At 42.5% G+C, this 16630-nt stretch overlaps 1 protein-coding gene across 1 annotated transcript in view; it reads right to left on the bottom strand.

Annotated features, from left to right (window-relative positions):
* nxn (nucleoredoxin) overlaps positions 1 to 16630 on the bottom strand; it is a 54150-nt gene that overhangs the window by 2526 nt on the left and 34994 nt on the right. The window contains exons 2-7 of the mRNA XM_054600420.1: positions 11066 to 11183; positions 9197 to 9330; positions 6929 to 7029; positions 6670 to 6776; positions 5774 to 5953; positions 5120 to 5244 (exon numbers count right to left, since the gene is read on the bottom strand). Of these exons, the coding sequence (XP_054456395.1) occupies positions 5120 to 5244; positions 5774 to 5953; positions 6670 to 6776; positions 6929 to 7029; positions 9197 to 9330; positions 11066 to 11183 (765 nt within the window). The remainder of the gene's footprint in view (positions 1 to 5119; positions 5245 to 5773; positions 5954 to 6669; positions 6777 to 6928; positions 7030 to 9196; positions 9331 to 11065; positions 11184 to 16630) is intronic.

The following is a 16630-nucleotide window of genomic DNA, read 5'->3' as shown; positions in this document are numbered from 1 at the left end:
AATGAATCAGCAGCAGGCAGGCAGGCAGCCACTTTCAAAACAAGCTTGAAAGGTCCATTAATTATTGAGACTGAATAAGAAATCCCACCCTTTCGTAATTCAGCTTTGTTTCCAGCCGGGAGTGCTTCTGGAATTGGCATCCCTGCCTTGACAGAGATCTATTATTCTCGTCATACCTCACCTAAGTCAAACGGATTTTGGGTGTTATGTTTTGTAAGGTCACACAGTTCACGTGTTAGATGTGCACAGCTACTCTCATTTGAGACTTTTTTATAACAGCATGACCTGATTTCCCCTCAGCTTAGTTCGCTGGCTCAGAGTGAGATTCACAAAGATTACAGATCAGTTTCACATGGAAAAGATTATGTTGAAAATGCAAAACTAGCAAGAAAAGGCCAGAGGGTGGTGCTGCAACAAAGAGTTGGGCTTCTCATGGAGGCAGCGCCTCTGATGTTAATACTGTTACTGATTTATGTGCCAGTGTGAGTTTTGTGAAAACAAAGTCAGAGACAAAGCAACTTTGGATGGATTTCCTGCTACATAGAACACTCAAGCATTCCCTCCTTTCAGGCCTCTTTGTTACGTCTTCCCGGTTATCAGAAAATCCGCAGCTATTCTTGCTAAATGGATCAAACCACACAACCAGCCATCCAACATCAGATTGAATAGCTTTTCTGTGCTGCTACCTAAAAAGGATACGCGTGCCAAGATGAATTCTGTGACCTCTTCTTTGCAGAGCTGCGAACAGATGGAACAGATGAGTAGCAGTGTGGTATTCTGTCGTAGGCAGCTAACGTCCTCTGAATAGAGTCCATTTTATTACGCCACAAATCATCGTACTTTGGCCACTTAATACTCACTGATGTTATCTGTCACTAAGAACAATGTTGTTACGAGTGAAATACCGCTTGATTGTCCGACTACAAATGGAGGCTTTGCCTTGCATGCTCTCTTGCAGCCATACTAAGTGTAGATTATGGATGATCTGGGCACACAGTGTAAGCAAACCACAAAGAGAGAAATTCCACAATCTGTCACTGTGGCCTTTCCAGCCTCGACGATATGAGAAGATGTAATCTCTGCATCACTCTTTGCCTCCGTAGGAAGTCATGCATCTTCTTTTGTGCGCCTTCTCTGCTTGTGTAAACTGCTTCTCGTGAGGTGCAGCCATTCCAGAGGCCCCCCCGCCCTCTGCAGCTCAGCTCAGAACAAAAAAGACAAAGGGCCTCTCTGCTGCAGCCCGCACTCACAGCTGTGATAAGGCTCAGCGTGTGTTTACCGTGTGTGGAACCTGCTGGGCCGTGTCAGGCTCAGTCTGATTATTGATGCACTGTGGCATTTAACAGATGATGGCCAGCTGATAAGGCCTGAGCTGATAATGATGAACAAACCTCCCCACTGGCCTCCGAGGTGGGGATGCGTCCATCCCTCTGGAACGCCCTGATGTCTTGAGGAAAAGTCATGATTGTGAAATTTGGGAAGTTCTTAACAGAAATTGCGCAATGGTTTATATAGAAATAACAAATATGAGATTTTATTGAACTTTAGTGACAAGGCTAGCTTACAGTAAATGCAACTGTTTTTAAATAACTGTTTTGAAAGTAAATGCAGGATTTTTTCTCCTTTTAAGCAAAGAAAGATTAAGCATTCAATGTTTTTATTATTAAACAACACTAAATGTCTACATGCAATGTAGTGTCTCTGTCTGGCTATACAGGTATAATTTTATCTTGTTCATTTAGTCATTTAGTGTAGCTTGTTAGTATGCTAACATTCACTATTCTCACTCAACACATATTTAGATTTTCGGTTAGTTGGTCATAAAATATTGAATAATTTTGACCTGATGATGGCGCCTAACAACATGTTACTGGGTCACCAAGTTATTACTCTTTATCCTGATGGGGGCATGAATATCTGTTTATTCATTTGATAGCTGTTAAGATATTTCACTTACATCCACAAGTATAAATAGAGCTGCATCGGACAATTGCTTTTATTATCGAATAATTCAGTTTATTTCCCTGATTAATTGTTTGGTCAATAAAGCATTAGAAAACAATGGAAAATGGACACCACAATAGTCCAAAACTCTAAAATATTCAAACTACTGTAATGTAAGCTGCAGATTTTCACATTTGTGAGCCTGAACCTATCAAATTCTTGCTTAAAAGAAGAGACGATTAATTGATTAATCGTTGCTGATTCATTTATTAAATTGGTCAATCGAATTGTGTAAACTCAAAATGTGAACCTCATGGTGTTGCTAGAGTAAAACTCGGGGTATCTTCAAAGTCATTAGGATTCATCCTCAGGGCACCATGAATGTGTGTACCAAATATTATTGCAATCCATCAGATAGTTGTTCTTAATTTCACTCAAAACCACAAATCTGAACCTCAGTCTGGCACTAGCAGAATAGTCAGGTGATCACCAAACACTGGGGGAATCATCCTCTGGGGACCATGAGTGTCTACACCACATCTACAAATCATGTCGACCATTTAATAGTTGTTAAAACATTTCACTTTAAAGTAAAGCAATGGACAGACTGACCGTATTGCCTTCCTAACGCCAAGCCGCTAGCAGAGCTAAAAACATATCATATTTATTGAGCTTTATGCACAAAATCAAACATTATTAACCTAATTAGAAGAATCACTGGCTCAAGCTGCACTTGACGGGCAGACCGCAGGACAGAGCGCAGGACTCCGGTGGGACGAGAGGATGCTTGGTGCCCTTAAATGTCCAAAGTTGATGAGCAATGTTTTCCTGATGTCTAATGTTTAATGGGAAGATGCCGGCCACATTATCTGCCTAGAGAATAGTTTTTGTTGGTACTGTTTCCATTCCTCCTGATGCAAAAAATAAATAAATGCACTACACTACAGAAACGAACTACTGTTTTTGTTTTGGTCTTGTTTTTCTTGTGTTGCAGTTATCCATGAATTTTTGCCACAAAAATCTGTTAATATTCTTAAATGACTAGATAATACCACAAGATTAAACTGTGCATGCAAAGGACAGCACACAGCAGCAATGAAAGAACAAAAGATCTTTCATTCTGTGGTTATAACAGGAGTATATTACTTTGTGGCGTATGGTTTTTCAGTAGGGTAAGAAGATCTTGTGTCATTCTGCTCAGCCTGGCCTCCCCCCTGAGAGACTGCCAACATACTGCTGTGTCGTGGACACAGAAAACCCAGCAGCTGGCCTGGCAAGGAGCGTGCGACTACCAGGTCTAACCTGGGCCAAAGGAGCAGGAGTCTGAGCCCAGAGCCTGGAAGCTCCACTCTCTGAGTGCCTCAAACGAGAAGTGATATCAGACCCTGAATCCGATCTGCAAGTGAAACCTGGTGATTTCATAGCCGGTTGAGCGAAAGCGAGGAAATTATACCTGCTCTGCGTGGATGTAAAAATATCTGCCTTAGCATGTGTGCCACAAGGGAAACAAAGCAAACTTAGTCTTCTGAATCATTTCAAGTTCCAGTTCAACAATGCATCTTTGTGTTAGGTCAAATAAGTATTGGCACACAGACAATGAACACGAAACACTATCATGTCAACTCGGTCAGGCTTTCTTGTTCTGTGTGTGTATGTCAGGGGCATTTCAAGGCTGACAAGCAGCCTTGGACAGACGCACGCACGCACGCACGCACAGACACACAGACACACACACACACACACACACATGGTCAGATAGTTTGCAACATGTGCAAGCCCCACGGCCACGAAACCTGAGCTGGCCCTCAGTGTGTGACATGAGAGACCAGCGTAGTCCTCCCAGACTGCTGGGCAGAGAGAACTGGGAGGAAGGGGAGCTGGAGGGTAGATAGCAAGGGAACTGGGGAGAGGTGGCTAATCTGGTAATTATGTCTGCTGCTGCTGCTAACTCCACCAGCTCTGGAAAGGTTGCGACAGAACAACGTGAGATAACAGGAGTTATGAAAACTTCTGGGCAAGACGCGGGAGGAGATAAAGTAGGAGATGGAAGGATTATTTGGAAGAGAGAAAGCCTGCTGGCACGCTCTGGGTCTACCCATTATGATAAAGGCACAAAGTTGAATTCTGGGTCATGGATAGGAGTGAGTGTCACTCTTGTAAGTTCAAGAGGCTCAAAGAGGGGCCTCTAATGCAGTCATTTCAACAATTGCTGAGGTGTTTGGTGAAGATTCAAACTAGGAAGGGACTTACAATATGTGATCAGAGCCCAACTGCTCGGCCAAATATCGGCTGATATCAACTTATTTCAGACACATCGGTATCAGTGTCCTACATGTAGGCTGAGTGTAACAAATGCAGAAATACATTGGATATGCTTGACTCTTAAGTTGTTGCTGAATTGCTGTTCACAGTGTTTCCACTACATAGTTTGTTGATAATTCAACTGTTATACGCTTGTTGCAGTAAATATCTCAGAATTCTTTTATAACCAAAGTTAATGTGGCTATAATCAATATTTTAATATCAAGAATGGATACTATACCCATTTGAAAAGGGGCTGTCGTTGTGGTAAACCCATTGAAAATGATCACCTGACTCAGCAAATATCCTTCAGCTCTACAGAACATTTTAGTGTATTTTAGCTCATCGTTTTTTGTTTTTTTAGCAACTTTACCCTTTCGTTCACTCTCATAACTTCCAATTCAAGCAAAAAATGCCCTAAAAACAATCTGTACACCGAATGGCAGACAGTCAGAGTTAGTGAGTATATAGTTGGTGGAGACAAAAACCGAGCTAAAAGTGGCCAGACACACATTTTTGAATTAGTTAGTTTATTGTGTCCCTTTTTTGGTACATTTAATGGTCAGAATTCTTAAAAAAAATAATAATATAAGGGACCCTAATGAGAAAGTATTATTTGTGTTATATTCTTCATGTAAATAACAAGAAAATTGGTCAATTTTTAAACTATAAAATGTGAATATAATTGGCCTAAAAACTCCAGTATCAGTCAGGCAGTATACTATACGTCATGACCAACTAAAGCACTTTGCCAAAAGTAGCAAAACAAGCCGTCACAATTGAGTCACCGTACATCAAACAATAATGACCCAGCTTCAGCTATGCAAGTTTGTGTAAAATAAAATGTTACTCTGTCTCAAGTTTCTTATCTCACCTCTCCAGCCACAAAGAACAGCAGCGGCATCTCCTCCTCCTTTGCTTTGTACTTGACCATAAGCTTCTCCGCTATTGGCTGAATCAGCTCCTTGGCTGGCTCCAATTCACCTTCCTCCTCAGCGTCTAAACCAAACAGAAAAGTGACACAAAATATGTTAAAAGTATTGGGGGGGAAAACGCACCTGGGAGAGGAAAAATGTACAGATGAGTGAAATGGTAAGCAAGGAAAGAGAGATGACTTTTGGACTGATGAGTGAGGAAATAAAAGAAAGTTCACAGATGGACTTAGTCTTGCTCTGTTATCCAGTTTGACCGCAAGATACACAAGGATGGTCTCAAATTTTGAGGCTCACCACTTTCCAACTTGGCATTTAGTTCCTCTCAGTGCTCACAAAACCAATAACTGTCATGTCATGTTTCTATGCTATTCACAAACCTCCTGCATTTGGTTTCTTTGCACCCTCTGTATTAGCATATAAATAGATAAATACTAAAACATTTCCGACAGACCTTTGGACCTTTCAACACTGCAAGAATTTTTCCGCAGAGTCTGACATTCAATATGCTCCACATAAATGCCACCCCATTCACGCACAAGGAGCTCCAGGCAGAGCCCCATGTGGAGCTGAATCATAAATGCCGGTCTACTCACCCACGAACAGGACGAGGCAGGGCCCCTCGTGTAGCTGCACGGCATTGGACTCGCTGAGCTCCAGCACGGGCCGAGGGTGCCAGGGAAAGAGCCGGCACTCCGGATCATTCAGCACCTCCACGCGGCCCTGTCGCGTGATCATGTGACCCTCTGCGTCCAGCAGAATCAGTGTGGGAATACCTGGTGAGGGAGAAAAAGGGAGGTGGGCAGGAAATGGGCAAGAGCGTCAGATGTGGTTGGTGTCATTTCCGTTAATTATCGCTTCATGACGCACTCTGTTTCCTCTCCCACTGAGATTTTCTTTGTTGTGTGGATGTTTTTGGTCGCTTTGGACAGTTTTTGCTTCTCTGTGTCTGTGCCCACATTTTTTTCCACATGTTATTAGCTCCCACCGTCCTTCTGATTACAATCTCCTAGCCTTATTAACAGCCTTATCAGAAACAGACACCATCCCTGGAGCGACCAGTGTACGTGAGTGAAGTCAACAGAGGTGGGGGCCGTCATGAACTGCGTGGGTTTGAAATGCGGGATGGGGGGGGGGGGCAGTGTTGACTTGTCTTCCATGCATTCCTCACATACTTTGCAGGATAGACCGAGAACCAGCTCTTACTCACTTAATCCACAGCCATCTGCACACACACACACACACACACAGAGGAGGGAATCAGGAGGAAAAGAGCGAGGCACACTTCCGTAGCGAACAAGACTGTAAACTTGATAACCTGCGCACATTCCTCAGGCTGCGGGGCAAATCTAAGTTGGGAGCTGTCAGCCATTGTGCTAGTGTTTTAGTGTGTGACCCAACTGAGCTCAGCAGAATAAAGAAATCCACGCTCTCTCCTCCCAGTTTGAAGATCTAAAGCAACATTTAAACGGATGAGCTAGATATAAATTACCTTGTATTCCATATAGTCTGTTGAGGCGTGACCTTCGAGCCTCATCTGAATATGGCACCGCCAACCACGGCATCTCGCTGAAGTACTGCTGAAAGGACTCCTCTGACCTGGAGGGGAAAGCACCAAACGGCAACACCACAGTTGTTGATTTAACAGCTGAATACAGAGAAGACTTCATTTGTCTCCTTGACAGACAGAGAAGGACATGTGTGTCAATAAATATGATCTTGTCTGTATTCTGCCGCGGTGTGAATATTACCTGTCAGCGCTGACAAACACAATCTCAAACTTCTGACCCGACTCTTTTACGGCTCGATAGGTTTCCACCAACACCCTGGTCAAACTGCGGCATGGGGGGCACTAACGGAGAGAGAAAGAGGAAAAAATTGAGAATATTAAAGGGAGTGAATGAGTGAATATACGGTACACATTATCACAAATGTGATTAGTTGCTTCCATTACTTTGGGTATTTCCATACACCTTTCCACAAACTAGTAATTGTCTCTTGTTTTGTATCCAGCTTCTTTCAAATATAGACAACTTAAACCACTAATCCCGTCTAATACTGTAGCTTGAGATCGTGTTGTTCTGTGTGTTTGGAGAGCCTGCACTCTTTGCAGACAGGGTGGTATGGCTGACATTAAAAGATGACATCAGGGTCTATTTATATCAGACAGGGAAAGGAACAATGCAATTCATGTGTTTGGGGGAAACATTATTTGAACAACCTCCTCGAAGTTTGCCTTCTGGGAAGAGAGACGCTGGAAAAACTTTCTCTACAGTTTGTTTCAGAGAAAAGACGAGAACATTTCAGACACTTAACATTTTTCTGGTATGTAAGGTTGCATCACAGATAAGCGATACCATTTCCTGAACTTAGACTGCTCTAACTAAGAGAAATTATATTTTATAAAGGCCATTACCTATTTGGTCAACTTGCCCAATATATCTTATACAAAGCACCATTAGTCGTCTATAAAATATTGGCAGATTATCAATAGAAGTATTTGGTCAAACAATGATTTTAATAATAAAGAATTCCATAGTATTTTAGCAGGTTTTTAATCCAAATGCAAATGTTGTAATGTTTTAAACATTGTTGTATAATACATTTTTTATTATCCATTCATAATTCAGGTCCTCTTTTTTATCTTGCCGTTAATCTTTGAGAGGCCTTTGTATACGCTTTCCTAGGTCTCCAGCACAAGCTTTTATTTTGAAGTCACATTCCTGTGAGTATATGAAGGTGTAAGTGTTTTGTATATTGAATGTCTTTCTGTACATATCATATCTTTTATAATAGTTGTATTTTTGTAGATAAGATACATAAGATAAGTTCTCCTTACTATTATCCATCATGTATTAAAGTTTATCATCCATTCCAATTTATTGACAAAGAGCAGGCCATATGTCATTACCATTCAAGCTGGTTATAGTGGATACAGTATGTCAAGCACTTTCATTGATCGGGTCATCATACCGACACGAAGGGACTGTGGGAGTAAGAGTCTGAAGCACAATCGATCAATTCACTGCTCATTAATTGACTTTTTCCTCGGGTTTCTCATAGAACTAAACACTGTATATTGTAGTTATGCTATATCATAGTTGGCACAATGAGGTCTCAATGCAAAAGTATCATGAAGCTGTCCTAATTGGGCTTTTCTTGTCAACGTTTGTGACTAAAACTTTTAGCTAAAGTTTTACTGTGATGAGTTAAAAGAAACAGTCCCTCATCCTGCAGGCTAAAAAGCAAATGCACAGTCAAATATAAGTCATGTTTCTCTGCCATGGGCCATTTCAGGTCCCTTGAACATTAAAGGGGAAAAAATAACTTCTGTGCAAAATGATGCCAGGGCCAGGTGCTGGCATTTCATGTTTTTCAAATTACTTTAATCGCGGATAGATTTACACGAATAACCAGGGGGAATGTGGTGTAAAAACACCGCAAATAAACTACTGTAATGGCTTTTGTGACTTGTCCTTTTCAATTTTGTATGGGTCTGGGGTTTGAGCCAGCCTTCAGGCGTCAGCGTTCTGAAGAGCCCGTCTCTGAGGCTGCGGCTCTGGCAGCTGCTGTGCTGACTGGCCTCAGAAGCCGGCGCTGCATCTCATCAGGAACAGTCCACTGATGATATAACGCCCAGCATGCATCACTGAGTCATGACCTCCACTGGCTATCAGCAGGTCCAGCAGAGAAAGAGACAATAGTGATGATGTCAGTGGGGTGTGGTGACTGATCCCTACTAAAAAAAAAAAAAAAAGGTCCAGAGGTGCTGGTGAAATGACTGACAGGGGTAGCTAACCACCGTTAGTGAAAACACACAAACACAATGGAGCCGCCTCCACCCTCCTGCTACTCTCTCTTATCTGTCTTGACTAACTGCTGTCCCTTCCTGCTCTGCTCTGCTCTGCTGCCGGTGCCCTTTTCTCACCAATGCTTCGGTGTTATGACAGAGCTGGGAAGCTAGAAACTCGGAAAATCAGGGTTTTTCTTTGTCTTTTTTCTCTGCCCCCTTTACTCACCCAGTGTGCTGAGAAGTACACTCCCACATAGTGTCCCTCCAGAGAGCTGTTGTCAGTTGTCTGCCTGTTGTTCCTGAGCAGAGGCCCTGCCACCACCTCCGCAAATGGCTTCGGCCCCCAGGGGAACTCCAGGCCTGGGAGAGGGTACAAAAGCGGAGGGGGCAAAGGGAAGGGGTGGATGAGAAAGAAAAGAATTAGAAAAAAGATAGATAACAAAAAAAAAGTCACGTGGGCTTGTCATGTACACATTACTTTTTTTTCACATAAAAAAAAAATGGTTTTAATGTTGAATAAAAGCCATCCCTCTCAAGCAAATAAAGGTTACCAGAAATACCCCGCCCCCCGTTATCCCTCCCACTTTTCATTTCCTTTTCAAGGTGTCTTCATTGTTACCGTCATTTGGTGCAGCCGAATTAAACACGAGGTAATCATAAATAAAACCTTGTATGGCCTGTTCATAATGGGCTCTTTATGCGAGCGTGGCTGTCTAGGGCTTCATTAGGCAGGAATGACACATCTGCACCGCGCTGACACAGCCTTTTATTGTTGTCCTAGTTGTAAAAGTGCACTCCATCCTTGCGCTGCAGGCTAGTCTGTCGCCACTCAAGTCAGGCCTTTCATCGAGAGTGAAAGGCAGAGGGCCCTGAATCGTTCACCCGCCCCTCCCAGCCTCGATGTGAGGTAAACTTTGGTGCACTTTTCCTGATTCTAAGCGAATCTGCTGCAGCTGAATTGATTTGGCACGTCTGAAACTGGTCTCAGTCTGCCTCTCAAATAATATGAACGGATCTGTGCACATATTTGCTACTCAGTCCAGAGATGAATTTATTCTCCTCCAGCCACACCTAGTTTGGAAGAACAGTTATTGAATCATGTAATTATTCTGCAGGCTCAGACTGCCTTTCATTAACCAGGCAGCAAATCTGTCACAATTGTCACGTGAAATCCATTCTGCTTCACCGCTGCGCCGCCACAGAGCCACTATTCTCCCTTCTCACATGACTAAAGGCACTCCTTTTTCACGCTGACCTAACAGGGTGTGAAGAGGCACCGTTTTTCAAATACTGAGATCCTCACAGCCCCAGAGGACGTCCTCTGTACAGGGAGAGGAATGCAAGTTCACTCTTGTTAATTCTCCGTCTCCACTTCAAAGTGCAGAAATTATAGGGTTTGCCGATGAGGGAGTGAGACATGGACACGCTATAATATTCATGCAGCACCATAATTACGTCAGGATCAACACAAATGAGTTGGGGGAAAAAAGTTGTTCCAAAATGCTGCATGATGTGGAACTGCAATATCTCCACAGGGAACTCTGAGCAGACATTCGGTAAAGAGCATTACAGAGAAAGAGTGTTATGTCTGTGTGCATGCAGGTGTGACTTCTGTATTCATTTACATCTTGGTTTACTTACATTTCTGAAGTTTATCTCACTCTTTAATGTTAGTGTAACTGAGCAGTACAAACACTGTAGTAAGTTAGATTTAAATAATGTATTATAAGTGCACATTAAGTGTTTTATATATAGAGTTACAAAGGTTTGACTAACAAAGTGTGTGAGGAATTGATCTATGTTGTTCTGTCCTTATGACCCTCAAATGTCTTCCTATTACCTCATTATACTGTGATATTTTTGGCATTGAATGGTGGGAGGTTGGGGTTAACCATTTAATAAAGAGGATTAAGGTCAGGGCTTGAGGTCAGGGGATAAAAATAAATCAACCTGATGCCTTAACTAATAATATACCACAAGTGCATGTGTGTGTGTGTGTGTGTGTGTGTGTGTGTGTGTGTGTGTGTGTGTGTGTGTGTGTGTGTGTGTGTGTGTGTGTGTGTGTGTGTGTGGCTACTTAGCTGGCCGATCTCACCTTTAGGGTCATCTCTGACCACAAGTAGACCGTTTCGACACACCACCTTTCCCGTCATTGCGTCCACAAACACCAGCGATGGGATACTGGTTACTTTGTACTTGTTCCACAGCTTCATCTGTGGAGAGAGAAATATGAGGAGAGGTTGGAAAAAAAAACGTGGATGGAAACATTTAGATTTGTTTCAATTTCAGAGCAGGAATTTTTTTTTTTTAGCCCAGTCAAAATGTATGTCTCCAGTGCAGCTTTGCAGTGTAGTATTTATATATTGCAGTATAAACGAAACAAATGTCAGCTGAGTACTGTATGTATTTTATAGGACAACCGCCCTTTCTTCTGTTTAAAAGGAGACTCAGGAGACTAGGGGGTAGAATAAAAAATACAGGAGCCCTGAGGTGAATTAGCAGAGGGGGAGAAGCACACTGCTGCCCTTTTTCAAATTAGGCTGAATTGAAGCAAACTCATGCTGCCCCTGCTGTGTCATGAATAAGAGTAAAAGCAGTTCTAAAAAGAACTACTATTTTGCCCTGCAGTAAATATGACTGCACTGAATCTTTAGTGTAACACCATGAATTATTGGAGCTTTTTGGATAGACATTTCAAGCTTCCATAGTCATTTATGAGCACCCATTGGCCTTAAATTTAATCATAATAAATTAGCTGATATGAATATGACCTCATAAAGTCAGAAATGTCCCTTTAAAGCCAGAAATATGTGCATGAACTGACGCTATTTATATAGTTCAGCGATCCGTGTAGTCCTCAACATCAAAGAGCAGATCAAGCATTTCACATATCTGAGACTCGCTTTACATATCAGAGGGAAGAGTCCTACGCTGTGAATAGAAAATAGCCATGTCTTGTTAAGAGCGGCAATTGGCACTGTGCAATGTTGCTGCTTCAGCAAGTGCAGAAGAGGAAGAAGGGAATCCCTTGCATGAAATCCCATACCAGCTCAGAAAGTTCAGGCAGGAGAGCGAAAGCAAGAAACATCGTTCTACTACAGTGACGTCTCCTTATTTAACTTATATACTTCAGGTTCTGAAGCTGTGATTTGATCTTTGCCAAGTAACACGTTTAACACTTTCCAATGTATTACCTGCTGTACCCAGCCAAACTCTTAAGTATCCATATAACATAATGATTTGCGTTGTCTGGATGCTGCAGTAGTTATTCTAACAGCTTGTGTGCCAAATGAGATGAGCGTGCTTTAAATGAGGCTCGGTGACTTAGGCTTGGAGTTTGGTTACAGGTTGATGACGTTTTTGTGAAAACAGTGAGCCAGAGCCGTGCACAGGGACTGATATGCAGACTGATTAAGCTCGACAAAAGCTTGCACACAGTGGATGTTTAACTCATATTGTGTGTCTCCTCGTTGCACATATACTCCTCAGAGGTCAACCACAGGCCTGTTCCGACAGCAGGACAGACGGTCTGTCCTACGGACAAGACAACCCGGAGCCTCCCGACTATGTTGGTCTGGAAGTCCCTCAATAGCAAACTTCAGCGTCTGCCACAGTCAACAGTTTTACCACACGCTCCACGCTGCTCTGGAAACTCAATCTCAGCTCACAAATTGATGAGGTTTAGGGGCATTAACTGTGACCGTCTCCGAAAGCTAACGTGCACGTCCCCGAATCTGTTTAACTGCAGCCATTTCACTCAGGCCGTTTTCTGATGTCATCCGGGGCTGATGTGAGATTGAGGGACCGGATTTAGCCCAAATAATGTGAGGGGGACACAACAGAGAAGATGAAAAAGCAGAGTAATAAGGGGATGAGTTTTTGCACTCGCACTTAAAATGTCAATAAGTGTATTCCATGTGAAGGCCCAGATGTATCCACGAAAAATAGGAACCACACTACAGGTTAATGTACATCCTCTAAGATCACATTAAGATAATTAATACTCAGGGATTCTTACTTTAAGAGTAGAGGAAGATGTGTACCAAAATCCCTCAAGGGTTTAGATCTGCCATTAGAATGAAAGGCTGTTATGATTTCAGTGAGGGGGGATGAGGGGGGGCTGACCTTGTAACTACAAAAGCTACATGTCCTGGAGTCTGTCGCAAACAAACGGCAAAAGGCTTTCAGCACCTTTAAAACAAATCATGAATTCATTGTGCAAGGCCGTGGTTGGAAAAGGGGGAATCTCACACACGCTTGTCAAAGCTGAGCGTTGAGTTTTCATTGTACTCTAAATTCCAAAATCTTCCTCCAAAACACAGAAGACAATAGCTCTCACAATATCAGCGTCCTCCTCGTGGATAGAAAACATGAGGATCGCATGACAGAGATCCGTTTCCTTCCAAAAACACGGTTTCATTGTCGAGAGCCGCAGGCTGTCCATTATAGCTGAGACAATAAACACACAATGTGACATGATACTAAAAAAGTACTATAAATCATACTGTTAAATCTGCCCTCATCCCTTGGATTGGGAAAAAAGGCTTGTAGAAGTGACGTTATTTTTGTTATCTTGTCAAGTTTTATTAGTCTGTAACGAGACTCGTTTGAATAAAGTGTTTTCTTATGTGCTGCTGAAGATTAAAGGAATAGTTTGGGGAAATACACTTATTTGCTTTCTTGCAGACAGTTCTATAAGAAGAATCTTTTTACCATTCTCATAACTGTACTATAAATATGAAGTTACAGCCAGCAGCTGGTTAGCTTAGCATATTGTACAATGCTGATAGTCAGATGTTGTTGCCTTTGGACAGAGCCAGGCTAGCTTTCTCCTTCTTTGTCCAGTCTTTATGCTAAGCTAACTGGCTGTAGCTTCTTTTTTCATGAACAGAGGTGTGAGTGGTATCAATCTTCTTATTGAACTCTCAGCAAGACATCAAATAAGAGTTTCTATGAATGTCGTACCATTCCTGACTACTTAATTGACGACCTTTTAAATAATTTATATTTTTTTGAATTTATCAACCAAATACTATACTGTCCTAAACAAAATATTTATTGACAACATACTCATAAGATCAACATGCAAATAACATGAAAATAATAGTAAGTTGCAGCACAAGCTGGAGTCTGTTGGAGTACTGGAGAACATTATGTCCAATAGAGCAGTCAGGAGCTAATTCACTGCATCAAGATTGCATGTTGCCATCCCCGGTTCGCTCTAAGGGTGCCTCTATTCATTATCAATATCAACAGACTGTGTAACTATATAGCTGAGCAGGAGGCCTGGCTATATAGTTACACTTCGGCTTAAAGATGCCAATAACCCCTGTAGGGAGCCCACCAACTGTTAAGGCTCCAGGGAGAGCTGGAAATCCATACTAACAATCCATTAACTCTCTTGGACATGCAGACATTAGCCTCACACTACGCCCAGTGCTCATCATGCTAATTGGATCACGCATGGCTGCGGATCCATATCCAGAAAGAGAGCAAATCAGCCCACCGTGGGGCCAGTAGATCAGCGTGCATGGACATACCAAGGTTGAAATCGCATCACTTGACTGATCAAAGAAAATGCTGATTATTTTTAGATATGATGCTACTTCTTTTTTTTTAAATGGGATCAATGCCCGAATTGATGTCCTACCAGTACCTGTATGTTCTGGACTGCAAGTGAGCAAGAAAAAAAAAAAAAAGGAGGGAAAGAAACCCCCTCCAGTGATCCACATTTCCATGTTTAACGCCATGCGTGGCGATCGCTTTCATGCTTCGTTGCACTTTATGGCAAAGTTCTGCACTTTAAAAAGGAGGTCAGCTTACGTGCCGAACCCCCTTACGGATTTGAGGGCTAAAAGTTTTACCACTGTACACTTCGGCTTCAGTTTTGACCCAGTCTTTTTTTGAAACCCCTTCCAGTCTGCAGTAAAATTGGGCCTCTGTCAGTAACGGGTGGCGGTGTGTCACCCGTGGTGTGTGTCACCCTTGTTGAGAGAACTAGAGTGGAAGGAATTTCATCATTCAACATGCCCAATTCACCCATCACTGTTCGAGGCCCATCTCCTCACATATCTCCTTTCACTGCCGGTTAGGCCTGAGGCATCTGCCAGACGCTCCCATCGCTGCTTCATTACAACAGTGCCACTACAAAGGAAAGTCAGCCCTCTACAACAGAGGACATGAGAGGTATCCTGCTGTGATGCTGATAGCAGCACAGTCCTTTATCTTTGAGTATTGTACAGGGGACAAATGGTGATAATCCAAATCTTATCATGAGAAAGAGAGGGGGCTTAAACTAAATGTTCATGTTATTAATTCCATTTCATCCAGATAAACAACCTTCAGTATTCACAATTCATAACTGCACACCGTAGATTTGTGGAATCTAATTTAAACTACGCAGGAATTCTCAACGGCATTTATTATTGGGTAAAAATGTTCCCCACATAATCTTTTTATTCATGTTGAGAGGGATTTATTGGCACAGTTCACTGCGCAGATTGAGAAAAAACACGAGGGACGCAGAGGAAAATCATGTCCCAGTTTGATTTGATTAAAATCTTGAAAAAGAGGGGAGTTTTTCAAAATGTTGTCAAATGCTTTTATTCGTACAATGATCTCCTGTACAGAAGAAGAGAATTCTTCCCAGAGATGGAGATGGAAAGCTTGTCTATCACCCCCACATGACATGTTCTCGTCCCAGTTAAAGACAAGGCATTCGTCTTTTACTGGACATTTTTTTAATGAGAGAGCTTGCAGGCGGTCGGATCTCTGACAGTAGAGATTTACTGTAGTGGCGAGCATGCTGGACTTGGCATGGGCTTACACAAGTTTCCTAAAAAAAAAATATATATATTAGGCCATCCCCTGTGCAACATTGATAACGTAATCTGCAAATGGATTCAAACCAACATGTTGGTTCACAGCAGCAGCAACAGTTCATTCATCATGCGTCAGCTTGCTTTCGGGTTAAAATCTGAAAACATTCTGCATTCTCTTCTTGGTCCGTAGTTGAAGACAGACGAGAAACAAGCTTCTCCTGTCTGCTACCTCATTACTAGCTTACTACATCTCCTCATACTACACCGCTGTAACTCCCTTTTGGCTGGGCCCCTGCAGCCGGCTTTGACTTACATTCCTCCATGCTGCACCCCGCCTCTGCTCAATCTGCTCCGGAGGCTCTCAGTAACTGCCTGTATCCACTTCAAAACCCTGTTGCTGCTCTTCATGGCTACAAAAAGGGAGCCCTCCCCTCCCACCTCTTAGCCATACTTCAGCCCACACTATGCGGGCCAGTGTGTGTTACTTTGCGTTTTCCATTTGTGCTGCTGTGACCCGACTATCGCTTTACCCGGTCAAGAGTCTCCACCGCCGTGGCTCCTCCGGTGGTGAAATACACATCTCAAACCCTGTGACAGCTGCACAGTCGCTGCCCTTTCTCAATGCTACGCTGATGACCTCTCTCTCAATATGCTTCACCTTGCTTCGCATGTGCATGTCATGTTGCATTACATTACCCACCCCAAAAAATATGCTTTAAAACTTTACTATCACACATTTCTGCATCGGATGATTTACAAAAAAATGTTAGCCAATTTTTCTATTTTCCAACCATTTCCATCTTTTCCCCTTGAGTGTCAGCTATATTCGTATAATATAA

The sequence above is a fragment of the Anoplopoma fimbria genome, chromosome 1 (assembly GCF_027596085.1).
Source record: "Anoplopoma fimbria isolate UVic2021 breed Golden Eagle Sablefish chromosome 1, Afim_UVic_2022, whole genome shotgun sequence".
Classification (NCBI taxonomy): domain Eukaryota; kingdom Metazoa; phylum Chordata; class Actinopteri; order Perciformes; family Anoplopomatidae; genus Anoplopoma; species Anoplopoma fimbria.
This window is presented reverse-complemented; position numbering and strand designations above follow the sequence as displayed.